Source organism: Lepidochelys kempii, chromosome 18 (genome assembly GCF_965140265.1).
Source record: "Lepidochelys kempii isolate rLepKem1 chromosome 18, rLepKem1.hap2, whole genome shotgun sequence".
NCBI classification, from domain to species: domain Eukaryota; kingdom Metazoa; phylum Chordata; order Testudines; family Cheloniidae; genus Lepidochelys; species Lepidochelys kempii.
The window spans coordinates 17526965-17543786 of record NC_133273.1 but is presented as its reverse complement, the minus strand read 5'-3'; the positions used below and the strand labels follow the sequence as shown (position 1 = coordinate 17543786).

Genomic DNA, 16822 nt, shown 5'->3' with positions numbered 1-16822 from the left:
TTTCTCCCCAAAGCTGGGCCATACAAACTCTAATAATCAGCAGGATTTTTCCTCGTTGCTTTGCAGGGCTAAGCCCTTCCCTTTAAAGATGCAAACACTTTTTTGCATTTGGCCTTCTGCAAGGATTTCAAAGCATTAAAATGTTGATTCCTTGGGTTTCACTAGTCCTTGGTGTTATCCTTATTTGACTGATGGAGAAACTGCGTCACACACATTAGGTCACTTGTTGAGTGTCTCGCAGCAAATCGCGGCAGAACTTGGGCCAGAACCCAGGAGTTCTGGCTCGCAGGTCTGTGCTCTAAGCACTAGGTGATGTTTCCTCCATTAGGGAATACTAGCTCTAGCTCGGAGAAAGAGTTCTCCATTTTCTTGCCCCACTAAATTCAAATTTAAACAAAAATTTTTGACCAGCTCCAATAATAACCTGTCTCCCTGCCTGGAGAGCAACTGTTTGGTTTCCAAAGAGACCCAGGCTTAACCCCAGGCTCCTGACTGATGGTGGGGCTGCCCTCTGTCGGCCCTTCTAAATCCTCTCGTGGGAATTAACTTTCAGTTGACAACTGACATCGTCACGACTTTCTTTCAGGCTTTGCGTGCTGGCCAACAGGAGGTACCAGAAATCAATAGAGCGAGCTCGTCCATGCGGAGTTCCCAGTCAAATTGGGCAGGTTCTGGTAGGTGTGGGTCAAGCCACTGCATTGGTGGAAGGATGGAACAGGCCACTTGGCTAGCCCTCTTCTGTCTCTAGTGGGTGGTGGCGTGGTCTTATGGTCTACATATAGGAATCAGGATCTCCTGAGTTCCATCCCACCTTGCCACTGACTACCTGGGGAGGGATAGCTCAGTGGTTTGAGCATTGGTCTGCTAAACCCAGGGTCATGAGTTCAATCCTTGAGGGGGCCATTTAGAGATCTAGGGCAAAAATTGAGGATTGGTCCTGCTTTGAACAGGGGGTTGGACTAGATGACCTCCTGAGGTCCCTTCCAACGCTATGATTCTATGATACCTCTGACCTATGGCAAATCTCTGAGGCACTGTGCCTTGGTTTCCACATCTGTAAAATGAGGCTAATGATATCTATCCTACCACCCAAGGGTGCTGCTGAGAGGCTAAGTTAGCTAAGAAAAGCACTGTATGTCCTTGTTTCTGCACCTCCACTGGGTCTGGGACAATCAAAGCAGTCTAAGGGAGCTGGGAACTCCAATCCTATCGAATGCTGATAGGAAATGGGTGTGTGGCCCTTCGTCCCTTTGAACAGGCCAGGCCAGGTGCACTATGCCTAAAATGGAGCCCATGGCTAACATCAGGCAAAGCTGACAGCGGCCCTCAGTGTGTGCACCAGAGCCCCAGGTGTTGTGCCACCTCATCAGCACAATTAGCTCGTCAGGCCAAGGGCGCGGGGCTGCTGGGTAACTGACAGTCCCGGCTAAAATGTGTCACTTCCGTTTTTCTTGGGAAGTGATTGGTCTTGGTGTCAGCTCATCTCGGCCTCTTTGTTACGTGGCTGCACGTAATTAGGACAGGTGTTCCCCTCTGTGGAAAGCCTGGAGAAAGTTTTTTGCATCTTCCCGCTTCAAAGCAAATGGCACTAGACTGGTCTGGGTAGCTCAGTCTGATTTGGGAGCGGGACGAGGTGTGAGGAGTGTTCGGGTCTCGTGTCTACGCCCAATTTCTTTTCTTCTTTTGTGTTCCTTGGTTTGATTCGTGCAAACGTTCTCCCCTGCAGAGGGATTCCTTGAGGGACAGGCCTTGCTCAGAGAGTCACCTCCGTCTCCATAATGCCACCATACCTTCTAGACGCCTTCCCGGCGCTGAACAGATTCCTGTCGGCATGTTATTTGGATCACTCACGCGATGTGTCGCTTCCATATTTTTCCCCCGTCGCTCTAGCTTTGGGTGATGTACGAGTCTGATGAGTAATATAGCTGGCTTCGAAGAACCATTTTGTATTCTAACTGCTCCTTTTTATGTCCATCTGTCTCTTGCCTGCCTTTTTCTATGATCTATTCCCCTTCGGGACTCCGTGCTGCCTGCCAGGATCACCGGTTTTCCTCCCCTGCACCCCTTGCACTGATGGCTAGTATTTACCCAAGAATTATATTAGGATTAGCCTTTGATAAATTAACCAATTACGGTCAAGCTCGTTTATGCTGTGTTTAGCTTTTATGCCCTGTTACAAATGGAGAGAGACTGAGACCTTTGGCCTCTCAGTGAGAGGTGATAATCTTAGTTGGTATTAGTGCATCTACTTAATTAAAAGATTTCTTAATCGTGTTGTGTGGAGGGACTCGGGCAAGGGGATTTAGATGGTTTAGGGGATTGGTAATAGGATATGGGCCCCTTCGCCTCTAGGTGACTAGTTCAAGTGGAGCTCATGGCCAGAAATGGTCGGCATCTCGTCTGATCAGCAGCCCATGTGAAAGAAATGTCCTCGGTGTCATTTCTGGTTAATCCGAATTCCCTGTCGCTGGACAAAATGGTACCGATGAAACGAGGCTGACGGATGCTCTCTCACGGTCAAGGCACTGGATGGGACTTGGAAGATCCCAAATTAATTCCTGTTTCTGCCACGCACGCCGTGGGTGACCCTTAGACCAGTCACCTCATTGCTCTGTGCCTCAGTTTCCCATCTGTTCAAGATGCCATTCAAACTGCCTTTCTCCCACCCTGGGTATTGTCTGTTTGGCCTGTAAGCTCTTTTGGGGCAATAGCTATCTCTTGCTGTGTGTATACAGGGCCGAGCACAACAGGACTCTGATGTCCTCCTTTCGGGCCTCGAAGCGCGACCACACTATAAATAAAATCTTGCAACAGGAGGAGTTTGCACAAGTGAACAAAAAATGGAACAGGTTTTCAAGCCTTTTTGCCTCCTGTGTTCTCCAACTGACGTGTGGCGGCCTGGATAGCGTGGGACGAGGGGCTGTTTCCCTATCGTAATAATAATCAATAAATCTAATCTATATTTTAAAACAAAAATATTGCTCCTATTTTTGCCCCTTCTGTTGGAAATAAAGTTGGAGCAAAACTTGACCCCTTAATCTGAAATCCCCAAACTTCAGGAGTTCGTTTTGAAATGGAAGCTGGGTCCAAACCGCTTCTGGTTTGATTCTAAGCGTCCTTTATCCAGCTATGGCCCCTTCCACCCAAGGGCCATAAATTAATTTACAAACATTAATGAATTAATTTAACCTCGCACCAGCCTGAGGGGAAAACCTGAGCTACGGAGAAATGAAGTGACTCATTTACGGCTGCACAGAATCCCCAGCAGAGCCGGGAATTGAACCCAGATTATCTGATTCCTAGGTGTGTGCTTTAACTGTGGCTTTCTCCAACGCTAGCAAGGTTCTGTAAAGATGGAAGTAGCCCTCGCTTCACCTGGCTCTACCCAAAAAAAAAAAAAAAAGTGTGTGTGGTGATGGGGAATAGACTGAAAGACATTGGCCTCCAAAACCTTGGAGAATAGGGAAATGTAGATACAAGGCAGCTGGATAAATCAGATTTGGTTAGTAGAAGTCTCCAACCAACTTCAAACATCCTCCAGTGTCCCTCAACATAAGACCTTGAGTTAGGAACGAGGGAAAAGAGGGGAACCCATTTGTTTAGCTCCAGTGTATCCATAACCTGATTGGCTTACTCTCAAAGGGCCTGATTCTGCATGGGAGTTTCATCCGCTGAGTTTGGTGGAACAGGACTGGACCCATGTGTCTTTTGTGTAACCCTAATATCCCTGCTATCCATATACACGAGGCTTCCTCCTGTTGATAGGAAGTTGAAAATAAGAAGTGGCCATGTGGTGGGGATCTGCAGAATTTATACACCCTTGTAATGAGAATGGAATGTATAAGCCTCCGACACACCGGGCTGTGTCTAGCTGCCTGTTTGTGGTGAGAAGATTGATTGCTGTAGCTTTTCTTCAATTACCCGTTTTCACATGAGCGTTCTACGTTGAGTCCTTTGCATCCTTCCGCACTCCCCTGACTGGCTGCCTGCCAGCAGCCTGTAGCTTCCGTGAATGCAGATGTCGGTATTCAAGGGGGTTTGAACACAGTCGTTTATAGCAACATGGTTTTACAGAAGGTTTCAGGCCATTATGGACTATTGAGAGCACACAGCCTGTGAAGCAAAAAAACAAAATAAAATAAAATAAAAATGTCCTCTGGATTTTTAAACTGACTGCCATTTATTTCTGCCTGTCTGAGGATTTTATGGCACTGTTGAGGAATGACCTTGATGTTTTATAATGGAAATGGGCCTAAATCACAAAACTCAGACCCAGCTGGGGATTTCAGGTCTACCTCCTAAAGTTTCCAGGTGTTCAGGCAGGGGATTTTTGTAAAAAATAAGGACTAGCCATGGAATTGGATCTGGACCCAGATTCCCCCATGTTCAGGGGTGTCTGTGTAACAAACCATGGCTGTGTGCATACAGCCGGGATCCAATCCTCAATCTTCAGCACTTCTTGCCCAAGTGCCTGCCGGAACTGACGAAACAACTCCTTGCATTTGGGCCATGTGATTTTGCAGGCTTTGATTTTCCTTGTGAGCATGGGGGGTTGATTGAACCCATCGGGTAAAGCGGTCACTGAAGGCAGGGCGTTCTGCAAAGTCCCCCAGTGCATTCATGTGCATGCGTTTCCCAAGGGTTCCTGAAGGCCTGGGAGGATTCCAGGGGTTTTGTTCAGTCCTGGTGACCTGCTGAGGGTCACAAGTTTCCTTCTGCAATGTCCTTTGAATTTCCTAAGTCTCTCAAAACGTGCTCCCTGCCCAGCAATGTCGGTCTTGCTTTGAGTCAGCTGCAGGGTTGTGGGTCTCATAAGGGCTTTGCACAAATCCCTACAAGTTCCAATTTCACATTCGGACCCAAAGTGATCTGGCTTTTGTGAAAGGTTGGCAAAGAGCCATCAAAATCCAATGCCAAGCAGTTCTCTCTGCCTCTAATCTACCAAGGGGGCAGCTGAGCGCCTTACATCAGGGCATGGAAACCTGTATGGGTGTATCTAATTTTCCCTTTTATTCTGTTGCAGCTGGTCCTGGCTGAAAGCTCCCACTCCGACACGGGCTCCCAGTGCGCTGAAAGCCACACGGATCTCCCTCCTCCCATCGAGAGAACGGGTGGCATCGGAGACTCACGGCCTCCTTCATTTCAGTAAGGCCAAGCTATTCTTTCTAATCAAGGGATGCAAAATACTTCCCTGGCTCTTCCCCCACCTCTCTGCCTTGCCCTCCCCCAGCTCTCAGCACCCTGTGTTAGGTGCTTCCCACCTGTTTTGTTTTATTGTTTTGATATTGTTGTGCTCATTGGGGAATAAAAAGGGGGATGGGAGGGAAAAATGTGATCATCTGAGAAATTACCTTATTGCTCGTCCTTTCGAAACCCACCTTGCGGGGGAGAAGGGGAGGAATACAAATGCTTTGGGTGGCATGTGGATGACAACCTTTTATTACCGTGTGCCATATAATTATGTAGCACACACAGGCAGCAGAACGTTATAATAAAGAGCAGCAATTTGCTTAAGGAATAATGCTCCCCACGCTATCACCCTGACTGTATGGAATGCAACGTACATTGGTGGAATAGCAGCCTAGTTACCTGCGGCTCTACGTACAGGGCCAGATCCTCCCAGTGTAAATCTAGAATGACTCCCATTGACTTGAGTGGGGACTGAGAGCAAGATCCAGACCATAGTGTATAAGTACCCAGTGATCCTTCTGATCTGTTCCAGGGAACAGCAAGTATTTTCCCTCAAAGGCTAGCTGTGCTTGAGAGCTGAGATTCTGCCCTGTAGTTTTAGGCTGGGGCCTGAACTGAAACCCCAGATCAGTGCAGTCCTGAATTTGGGATTTGCATTTCGCTATTGGTTCCTTTTCCTGTAACCCAGTGAATCCAACTCCCAAACCCAGACTCAAAACTGCCACCCTGTGCACCAGTCCTTTGGAGTGGTTGGAATCTGGATATGAATCTTGGATCTCAGGCCCCCCACTGTTTGTCAACCGCATGAATTATTCTAACTTCTGATGTGCGTATAAGTGCTCGACTGGTTAAACCGATGGGAAATCTGATGCACGGAGAAGTTAAGTGGCGTTTTCCCCAAGGTCAAGTTAGTATCAATATCAGGACTAGAAAGCAAAGTGCCAGAGTCCCAGACCCATGCTCTAACCACTGAGCCACACTGCCTCCTAGAAGTGCAAATAGAACCCAGGAATTCTGACCCCTCTCCCCACTTGCTCTGACCACCAGACCACTCTGCCTCCCTTCAGAAAAACAGAAGCCATCAGTCTCTAGGGCTGTCAGTCCCAGGTTCACCTACCTCAAAATTCAGTGCTGTTTCTCTTGCTATATTAACCAATCCAGCCTGATCAAGTGAACCACCCGCTGCATGAAACCCTTGTGTTTGCCCATTTTATTCGTTTGGAAGCCAAGTGAGCTCTCAGTGCCTCTGGCCTCTCCTTGTCCCTGGCAACCCAGATGCCCTGTGCTCGGTGCATTGATGCTGATGCCAGGACATCTTGCCACTTCGCTTCTTTGACAGGCTTTGTGCTGCCAGGCCCGAACGGCAGGCAGCCCCTGGCGCAGAGGGGTTAACAGCTGTTCCATTTGTTCTGCTGCTGACCCTGCCCTTCGCATTTGGCTCCGCACTGGTGACATTAACAGGATCCCAGTAAGGATGCAGAGGGGGAGCCGAACCCCAATGCTCGTGAGCCAGTGGCTCAATGTGCAGAGGCAAACCCAGTGTCCTTTCCTGCTGTTCTCACGTTCCCTCCTCCTTCCCCCACCCCTGCTTTCTGGGATGTCTGTTGCCTGGACGAGCCCGTTATCTGGGCGGGGGCTAAGCACCAAGCTGCCTTCTGGAGGAGAAGAAATCCCGGGGAATACTCGCCTGGCCTGCGTTTCTTGCCAGGGTTATGCTGCCCTCTTGTGGCCAAGCTTCGTTTTCCTGGTGGGCGAGTAGCCTGTACAATTGCAGTCGCATGACCTGCTAGCATAACTAGTTCTTTTCTTCCTGACCTATATATAGAAGTATGTGCTGGTTTTAGAAGGCTTTAACTGTGCCTTTAAAAACACCCCCTCAAACTCGTGGCACAGGGTCACGTGTGCAGCACTCCCTGTTTTTACCTCCAGTGTTAAAGATGCCGTTTTATTCAGCTGTGCTCTTCCATTGCGCCTGCTGCCATCTGTCGAACTCCCAGAACTTTGTCAATGGGGCGTCATGCTTCCCAGCGCCCCTCTGTAGCGTGGGGCATGGGTCACTTGCTGGAGGATTCTCTGCTCCTTGAAGTCTTTAAACCACGATTTGAGGACTTCAATAGCTCAGACATAAGTGAGAGGTTTTTCGCAGGAGTGGGTGGGTGAGATTCTGTGGCCTGCGTCGTGCAGGAGGTCGGACTAGATGATCATAATGGTCCCTTCTGACCTTAGTATCTATGCATCCCCATTTCGCAGCTGGGCAAACTGAGAAACGGCGAGGTGACGTGGCTTGCCCAAGGTCTCTCACAGTGAGTCAGGCAGAGAAGCCGGGAGGTCCTGGCTCCCAGGCTTGTGTTCTGACGACGAGACAACACTTGCTGTCGCCGCACATGGAGGCGTTTAGCCATCTGGCTGAACAAACAGCAGCGTGGAGAAATCAGGGCTGGAGAAGAAATGCAAGCGCTTGGCTTTCTTGGGCCAGTGGGCTAATGAGGGTCTGGTGGGGTGGGCGGCCGTGGGTATACGTGAGGAGAGGGGACTGCCAAGTGTGTGGCCCATCGTTTGTGCACGCCTGTTCCTGCTGCCGGGAGTGCTGGCCCTGGTGCGGGTTGGCCTCGGCAGACAGGGAGAATGCAGGAACATTGGCCAGCTGCTGAGGACAGGGTCCTGGGACGCAACGTGGTGGGTTGGCTCGAAGTTGGTAGACGAGTTGTTTTAAAGCCCGAGTTCTTCCCCTGGAGTCTGATGAGAGGTTTGCGGTTCAGTTCAGTCGCAGCCTGTAATTGACAGATCTCTGCACTTGTACTGCGCCTGCTGGCCTGGGATTGCCCTTTCATCCCAGGCCAGCAGGCCTCTGTGAGGGGAGGGCTTTTTAGGGTAGGAATTGCTTCCCCCTCCCCTCGATACCTGTGTCAGTTCCTTTTTCTATTTCGTAGTCGTAGATTTTAAGTATATTTTAGTATAGATGTCTACTGATTCTCTTCTCCCTCCTTTTTCTGGTGGTGGTTGTATTTATTAATTGCATCACCCAGGGGCCCCGACTGTAGATGAGGGCCCCAGTGTGCGAGGTGCTGTACAGTCACAGAACAAAGACAGTCGGTGCCCCAAAGACCTTACGATCCAAGTATGAGACGAGAGGAGATGGATTCAAGTCGACAGACGGGTTGGCAGGCAGCACAACAATGAGATAATACTGGTCAGAATGATAAACAACACACCAGCTGCCGCCTCGTTGCTGTAGGGGTTTTTTTTGTCCTGTTCCCAACCTTTGGATTTATTTTTGGCTGGATTCAAAAAGGTTATTTTTTCTGATGCTTTTCATCATATTTGAATGTAGTTGCTTGGCATCATGAGCAGCTCAGTGAGGGCAGAAATAACACGTTGCTTTTGTGTGGTCATAGTTCAACTGCCTGGTGGACAGTTCAGTGGTTAGAACTCTAATCTACAACTCAGGAGAGCTGGGTTCAATTGCCTGCTCTGCCACCGACTTCCTGTGTGAACTTGGGCAAGTCACTTAGTCTTTCTGTGCCTCAGGGCTTGTCTACACTACCGCTTAAATCGACGTAACTTACGTCGCTCAGTGGTGTGAAAAAGCCACCTCCCTGAGTGGCGTAAGTTAGATCGACTTAGCGCGGTGTGGACAGCGCTCTGTCTGTGGGAGACGCTCTTCTGCCTCTCATGGAGGTGGAGTAATTATGCTGAGCGCTCTCCCTTTGGCCTAGCCTGTCTTCACCAAACGCACAAAGGTAACCCTGCCCGGCTTCACGGGGTGGGCTGTGAGGAGTAACACACTAAAGATTGTGAGGCACTCGGATACTGTGGGAGAGGAGGCTATACAAATCTGATTAGAAAATGAGCACCTCGGAGCTGGGATCGCTTACTCAGAGGGTGTAGATTGGCATTGCTCCAGGCACATCAATGGAGCAATGCTGATTTACCCCGGTGGAGGGCCTGGCCCAGTATCCCTGCCCTCACACATCCACAGTGTGCTCCTTTCATGTTGGCAAGCAAACCCGACCTCCCAGCAGCGAGAGAGGAAACCAGCAGCGTTGCACTTCCAAGGTAGAGATTTCTCGGGCAGCCTTTGAGTGTCCGGTCACCGGTGATGCATGGTAACTGCCTGTACTCACTAGATGGTGCTGCTGAGGTTGACTGACGAAGGCCTGGAAAACCTGCTGATGCCCATCTTTGTTTAGGGACAAAGGAAGGGAATATCTTCCATGAGGAATCTTTCTTTTCTCTCCTCCCCCCCCCCCGCCCACCGCCCCGTGATAACCGGACCCAAAAGAGAAAAGCATCCCAGGGGGGATTGTGGCTCAGGACTGAGGCATGGTGGCACAGCTGGGGGGGGGTGGGGGTGCAGGACCGTAACAGCAGGAGGAACTGTTGGTCAGGACTAAAACACCTCGGCAAAGTGGCATTGGGGGCCCACTTACTCAGGTTTGGAAGCTGCTAGCGTGGTCCCTTCTGAATTTCTACCCTGAGGAAAGTCCATAGAGATCTTGTGGGTTTCCGGCTTGCTTTCAGTCGTCCCCATGTGGGTTTGAGTGAGGAGGATTTGATGCAGCCTTTGATTGTTGTCCTGGGTTTCTCAACATGGAAAGAGAACCGCTGAGGCACTAGCCTTTTCCCCTCAAAGAATTTTAATTTTTACAGCTCCTGCGGAAGAGAACTAGCATCAGCGCCGAGCAGCGTGCTTGAGTCTCTTGAATTCCCTTGTCCTGCGCTTTCTGTTTGAAGTGTCCGGCTCATTCTCGCAATAGAGACATGCACACATGTGAAACTGGCAGGGCATCTCCTGTGTTTCTTCAGCCTTAATGAGAAGCTGGGGGATTCCTTCCGCAGCATATGCTGCTTGAGCGATTTCTGGCAGTCAAAGATCAGCTTTAAGTTATGCACTATTTTTACAAAGCTTGGTGTTTTGGTCGATTTGGTACTGCTTTTGTCTCTCTTTCTCAGCGTATGTCCCGGTCTGCGGCGTAACCGCCGAGATCTGAGAGGCACCTCTGTAGATTATTGCTAGTATTTAGCATTAACCATCTTTCATCCCCTGGTCTGAAAGCACTGTGCACAGCTGGGTAAACATTATCTCCCATGCACAGACTGAGAAACAGAGGCACGGATTGATTAAATTCTTCTCTTGAGGTAGTGGTAGGATTGGGATAGAACTCAGATCTCCAGAGTCCCAATCCGGTACCTTATCCACTGTACCACACAGCTCTGTGTACTATGGTAGTTAGGAGCAAACTCAAACAGTGCAAAGTTTTCTGTTCCTGTAAGTTTCCAAATGTTAGGATGTTTCTCTGAGCCTCTTTGGTGCATGTAAAGGTTGAACTGGTGGCCAAATTTCATTTGGGGACCTAATTCCCTTCCCCATGGGGCATATTGGTAGGGGCTAAAAGGAGTTTTTGCCTCTTCCTTGGAGCATGGAGCAGGAGCCATCTGTTGCTGGATGGGCGTATCTTCCATGTTCAGTTCCTTGTGATTCCAGGGAGAGAACACTGGGCTCAGACCGGTGGATTTCAGTCCTCCTTTCCTCTTGATTTGGGTGGGAAACGGTCTTGTGATTTGAGCACAGGCAGGGATTCCTGACCCCTGGGTTCTGTTCCTGATTGTCACAGACAAATCCTTTAACCTCACTGTGCTTCAGTTTCTCCATCTCTAAAATGGGGATAATACTTGCCTATTCCATGTGGAGATTATGGGGCTTAACTAGTGTTTGCAAAATGTCTGAGCGCCTCAGCCGGAAGCTGCTATGGAGTGGCTGAGTAAGATTAACCTGTTTCATTTAATGGTTTCACCCCAACTCACCATGGTATGGAACATAAAACAGAAACCCCCAGGAAAAGAAGGAAAATCATTGTTAAATAGGTGCCCATATGATTGGCTTTTAACCCTCTTTTAAGTCCTCTATACACTTATTACACTGTTCAACTCCCTTGATGGTCTACAGTAGTTGTATAACAGTTTTGCCTTTTGAATCCATGTAATCAATACAGCACTTCCATAATGTCATTAACTGTATCCGTTTTATTGCATTCTCTGTATGCAATTTATCCTCTCTTGACCTGCTATTAGACTAGAGAGATCCATTCAGTCTCTGATAGGAGCAAAGTGGTGAGTCGGTGTTGGAGCATGTATTGCTGAGATGTAACTAGTGTGATTTTTTTTTTGTGTCCCTAAAACAAATATTTCATGTTTCTGGACTGTCTTTCAGCATGTTGGTGGCAACAACGGTGTTTTCTAGTGGTTCAGACAAGGACCTGGTACTCGAGAGATCTGGGATGTATTTCTGGCTCTCTTTTGAGCCCACGTGTTAAAATATGGCCTCTGATTTTGGGTGCCTGCGTTCTTGCATGCTCAACTTTAGACATACTGCAGCAGGGCCCAATTTTCAGCTGTGATGACCCCCCTCCCCCATCTCCTATTGAGGCCAACGGGAGCAGCCAGTGTTCAGCACTGCTGGAATTCAAACCCTACTGTAGGGTGTCAAAAATTGGACCCCCAAAATTAGCAATTACTTTGTGCCTTATTTTATCTATTCGTGAAGCAAGGATGTTCCATTTGAGATCCTTGGTGAAAAGCACCCCAAAATGCTAATGCAGCAATCTGAGGGAAGCAAGGGGAGACCTACCAGTGGGACCCTCAGCCAAGACTCTGAAGGGTTCAATTCCCAGCTATGCCACAGACACCCTGTGTGACCTGGGCAAGTCTCTGGGGGTACATCTACACTTCGAGCTAGAGGTAATTTGTCTCCTCAAACTGGAGTTTTAGCTAGTGCGGGTATGTCTTCTCAGCTGGAATGTACAGTGGTCTGGTAGTCGGGTGGAATGGCAGTCCAGGTCAAAGTGTAGACCTACCTTTAGACTCTGCCTCACTTCCCCATCTATAAGAGGGGGAAGATACGGCACTTTCTTACCTCCTGGGGTGCTGCGAGAATAAATCTGTTGATGACTGTGTGGAGCTGGGATACTAGTGTGATGATGGCCATCAAAGCAACTACTTAGACACACATGAAATGTAACTCTCCGCTGCATGGTGTGCCCGCAAGCCGGGGCTGCTTGTTTGTGGGGTGGGTACCTGAGGTGACTGCGAGCAGTGACCCTTTCTCAGGGAAGCCATTCCAGCCCCTAGATGCACAGCGGCACATTGCTACGTCAGATCCTATTCTGTCGGTGTTTTCAGGAGCTACAGGTCAATTTCCCCAAATCAGTCCATTACAATGAGCTGTGGCCTCTGGGAGGCTTTTCCTACTGCCTTCCACATGAGTACTCCAGTGCCGTTTATGAAACATAAGAATGACAGAGCCCCATAAAACATATTGAGCCTGAAGGGAGATGTATACAGTCAAGCTACTGCTGTTGGGGGGCCGGGGGGAGCTCATCTCCCTCTGCCCCGGCCAGCTTCACTTTGGCATTTCCTCAGCAGTGGTCTTGAAACAGACGGTTGCTCGTAAACGGGGTTACATGCACAGTGCTCTGTATTACAGCCCCAGTGATGGGCTAGCAAAGGCTGCAGTTTGGCTCAGTTATTTAAACCAGGGGTCATGGGCAACCTTGCTTAGCTGTATTGAGGAGCAGCCCCCTGAAGGCTGGGAGTAGGGAGCCAGTATTGCTCTCGTTTTTAATAGATTCACAATGTGGCCTTAAGTCTTAGAGACCGAATTCTTCCCTGACTTACACACCAACATTTCCACTGACAATCTGGGCACTGGCATATTGCTGGAGTGGACAGGTGGCTTCTAGGGGCACTGTTGCAGAAGAGGGAAGCGGCGGGCTTTCAGCCGCCGAGAGATATGGGGAGGGCAGGGCTTTGGCTTGGTTAAATCCCAACTGGCCCCTTTTCCGCTCTTGCCCCTTGATGTTGTTCACCCAACAAAACCTGACTCCCCCGCTCTCTCCCTCGTGCCCCGATCCAGCGGGGAAAAGGCAGGACATGGTAGGGGAGGTCAGGCTATGGACTGGTGGTGGAAGGAGGAGGGTCTAGGGTAAATTGGCTGCGAGGAATAGAACGTGAATCAGTGCAGTGGCTGGGGCCAGTACTTTGGAGGGAATCTGCACTGCTGAATTCCAGTGGGGGTCCCTGAGGTACCGTAAGGATTGGAGGAGGACACAGTGTTGTCAGGCAACCAGCCTCCTCTCTAATGTGGCAGTGTAGCCCGGAGTGACTGCAAGTCCCAGCATGCTCTAGGCTGCTTCCTCCATTCCTTTGTATCTCAGCAATGAATTCTGGGATTTGGGGTCTTCCTAGGCTGCAGGGCTGCCATAAAGGGGGCTGTGCTCAGTTGTGGTTTATGCCCTTGGCTCCCAGCAAGCTGCTAACTCCAAACGGGGCATTGCCGTAAAGGTTGAGGACCCATGCACTGTGTGACTGAGCCCTCAGGATGGTGAGCAACATGGCTCATGAGACTCATGGCTACCCTAGGGATACCAGAGAAGGCCAGCGAGTGTCTAGTGCTCCTTTCAGAATGACCTCCTGATAGCCACTTCTCCAGAGAAACACACCGCTGGATTGTCAGCATTACTGGAGTCGCTCAGACGTACTTGTGATTGTCTCTGGGATCCTTGAGCTGCGGAGAATATTGAGGGGCATTGGGAGAAAGGCAGTTGTGTGTTCAGAGGTGAGAACGAATGTCCCTTTCTTCAAGAGTCCCTGCACTGTTTTCTCATCTGAGTTAGGCAGGCCCGAGGCGCGTTTGTGCTGCCTCCCTGATGGTCCTGGTGCTGTTCAAATGTGGACTGGAGTCTCCAGCTGCTGTGTGAATGTGTAACCAGTCAAAGCTGCCTTCCCGCTGGCCTCTCCAAAGCGTGCCACGGATCTGCTAAGATTCACGTGGAAACAATCCCCTCGCTCGTCCCACCATCAAGGTGGTTAGGACGTTGGGACCACAATCTAAACTAGAGGGTCTGAGACTGCTTTGTTCAATGGGAGGATGATGCTTTCTGGGCATTCCCAAGGCAGGGAGACCAATCTATCCCCTCCTCCTCTAGCTCAGCACTGGGGATGCCCTCGCGGAGCAGTCTGTGGGAAGCTTGCTCTGCTGCTCTCTGTGTTGTACCTGTCCTCTGTGTTCATTCTCTGGGGCCGTGAAGCCAGCGCCCTTCCTGGACACTAAGTGCATTGGCAGGTTTGTTTTTAGTGAGGCGGTGTGTGACCCCTGACTGTCTTCTGCCCTCTTGTCTCTCTCAGCCCGAATGCTGCCAGCAGTCGAGATGGACTGGACAACGAAACAGGAACGGAGTCGGTTGTTAGCCACAGGCGAGAGAGACACCGGCGGAGGAACAGGGAAGGCCACGAAGACGGTAAGCCCCACGGCCCTTTTATCCATCTACGGCATCATTCTTTTCTTTCTGGGGCCCTGATGGAGCTGATGGGTTCCTGTGCCTTTAAAAACGATGGCGCGTTCAATAAAGCAGCCATTCTCAACCAGGGGTCCAAGGCCCCTGTGGGGCCGTGAGCCAGTTTCAGAGGGTCCAATGAGCAGGGCCGGCATTAGGTTCACTGGGGCCCAGGGCAGAAAGTCGAAGCCCTGAGCCCCGCCACCTGGGGCTGAAGCCAAAGCCTGAGCAATTTAGCTTTGTGGGGCCCCCTGGGGCGTGGGGCCCCAGGCAATTGTCCTGCTTGCTACCCCCTTAACGCCGACCCTGGCTTTTACATGCAGCAAACCAGTTGTTGTGGCACAGGTAGGCTGTGGAGTTTTTATAGCATGGTGCGGGGAGGGCGGGAGGAGGGCTCAGAAAGCAAAAGATTGAGAACCCCTGTGATAAAGGACAGGGAAGCATATTAGCAAGCCCGGAGCTCCTGTCCTTTCCTGTTAGCCCAAGCACCCTCCAGTGAAGCAAAGGGGGTGGGGGGAAATCCTATTGCGGAATTTCCACAAATGGCTCCAGTGTTGATAGAAGATGGGTCCCAGCTTTGCATCTGCTTATTATTTACATTGCAGTGGAGACGAAGGGCAATTTAGAGCTGGTCAGAAATTTCCAGATTTCCGTTTTTGACAAAAACGTGTCTCCCCCCCCCCCCCCACTTTTTTTTTTAAAATTAACTTTTCTCATTATTTTGCCCCCTGTGTTTCTAGCACTTTCTTTATACATATACAGAAAAATCTGCTGGCACTAACTGCACCAGGTCTGTCGCTGGCGTTTAGCTGGGGCCATGGGTGTTTATGCACCATATTCTGTTTAGGTAGCCTGTTGCAACTCTCTGCTCTTGGTTTGTCTTGGGACACTGCCTTCAGGGCTGTCTTAGATTTCCCCTGAACTCCTTACCTGCCTCCAACACCTCAGTGGCATAACTGACACATCTCATCAGGCTTGATACTGATGCTGCTTCTGGACTCAGCCCAAGACTTGTAAACCTGTATCTGCACAGCCCTGCCCGTTGTGTGAAGGAGTCGCTCCCCAGTGCATGAAGTTCTGTGTGGCCGTGATGGGCACCGTAACTGCCAGCTGTAAAATCCCACCTGACCACTAAGGGTCCGATCCAAAGCTCGTTGAAGTCAATGGGGATCTTTCCATGGTCTTCAGCTGGGTTTGAATAAAGCCTTAGATATGTAGTAAGGAAGCCATGTTTTTACATTGCTGTGTGCGTGCATATCATGCATGCCCACAGATTATGGTTTTGAAACATTTGCACATATAAGGTAAGTGTGTCAACTGTAGAATTCCATCCCCTGGTCTCTACTCTACACACTAAGTAAGCTTAGTTTTTAATTCCTTGCCAGAGAAGCAATGTTTGGCATATCCAGGCTTAAGGAAGGGTTAAGTGTTTGGCTCATCAAGCGTAAAATTGTCCTGCTTCTGGAATATTTTGTTCTGACATCTCTTGAGCCTGTGTAGGTTTAACTCACAGCTCCATCTACCAAAGTATCTGCAAGTGCCTCCAAACACAAGACCAAAAGGGCATAAATAGTGTGTCGGCAGCAGGTGTCTTTCTGTTTATTTAACCACCCAACTTGTCAGTGGCTCAGAGAATAAATGAAAGTCCCTCAAATGGCGGGTGGAGCAGAGAGCCATCTTCACATGGTACTGACTGTAGATTCCTTTGGGAAACCACTGGAAAGGGGGGAACGTTCTAACAATGTTGGGTCAAAAGGTTGTTACTTGAAGAATGTTAAAAGGCGACGTGTGTTTAAAGCTGGTTTATTGTCTCCCTCACTCCCAATCTCTTTACAAACGACTGCATTAAATATGCCAGTCTGAACTCGATAAGAAGGAAGTATTAAGAGACAGACCTCTTGGCTTCCTTTACCCCCACTTGCCTGCTCTGCTTCTCTTCTCGCTCCACTCCTCCAAAGAAACAGAAGGCGCATGTGGAGTTTGGCAACTCACTGGAATGTCTCTTCATTGCTTGCTGCCCGCTCTCTACTGTTAACCTGGCGGGCCCCTCATTTGAGGTCTGACTGGACCTGGGTCCCACTGGCCCTGATCTGATGCAGAGTGCAGTTCTAGTGCTTTAGCCAGAGCTGTGTGAAACTCAGCAGAACCTCTCTGCCTGGGGCTCCTCTGCCTGATTTGGCCAGCTTCAGCCCCTGTGGATTGTGCCTTCCAAGTATTGCTTTGAGATTGAGGTTCACATCCAAAATCTCAAAGGGAAACTTGGCCAAAATCCCTTAGTGTCACCTTGTTCTCTACCAGAG

At 49.6% G+C, this 16822-nt stretch overlaps 1 protein-coding gene across 7 annotated transcripts in view; it reads left to right on the top strand.

Moving 5' to 3' along the window:
* Positions 1-16822, top strand: part of DVL1 (dishevelled segment polarity protein 1) — a 210930-nt gene that overhangs the window by 94931 nt on the left and 99177 nt on the right. For all 7 annotated transcript variants that reach the window (XR_012155594.1, XM_073317080.1, XM_073317074.1 and 4 more), the window contains exons 3-4: positions 5024-5145; positions 14374-14486. Coding sequence is in view for 6 of the 7 variants with exons in the window: in XM_073317080.1 (XP_073173181.1) it covers positions 5024-5145; positions 14374-14486 (235 nt within the window). In the remaining variant the exon portion in view is untranslated. The remainder of the gene's footprint in view (positions 1-5023; positions 5146-14373; positions 14487-16822) is intronic.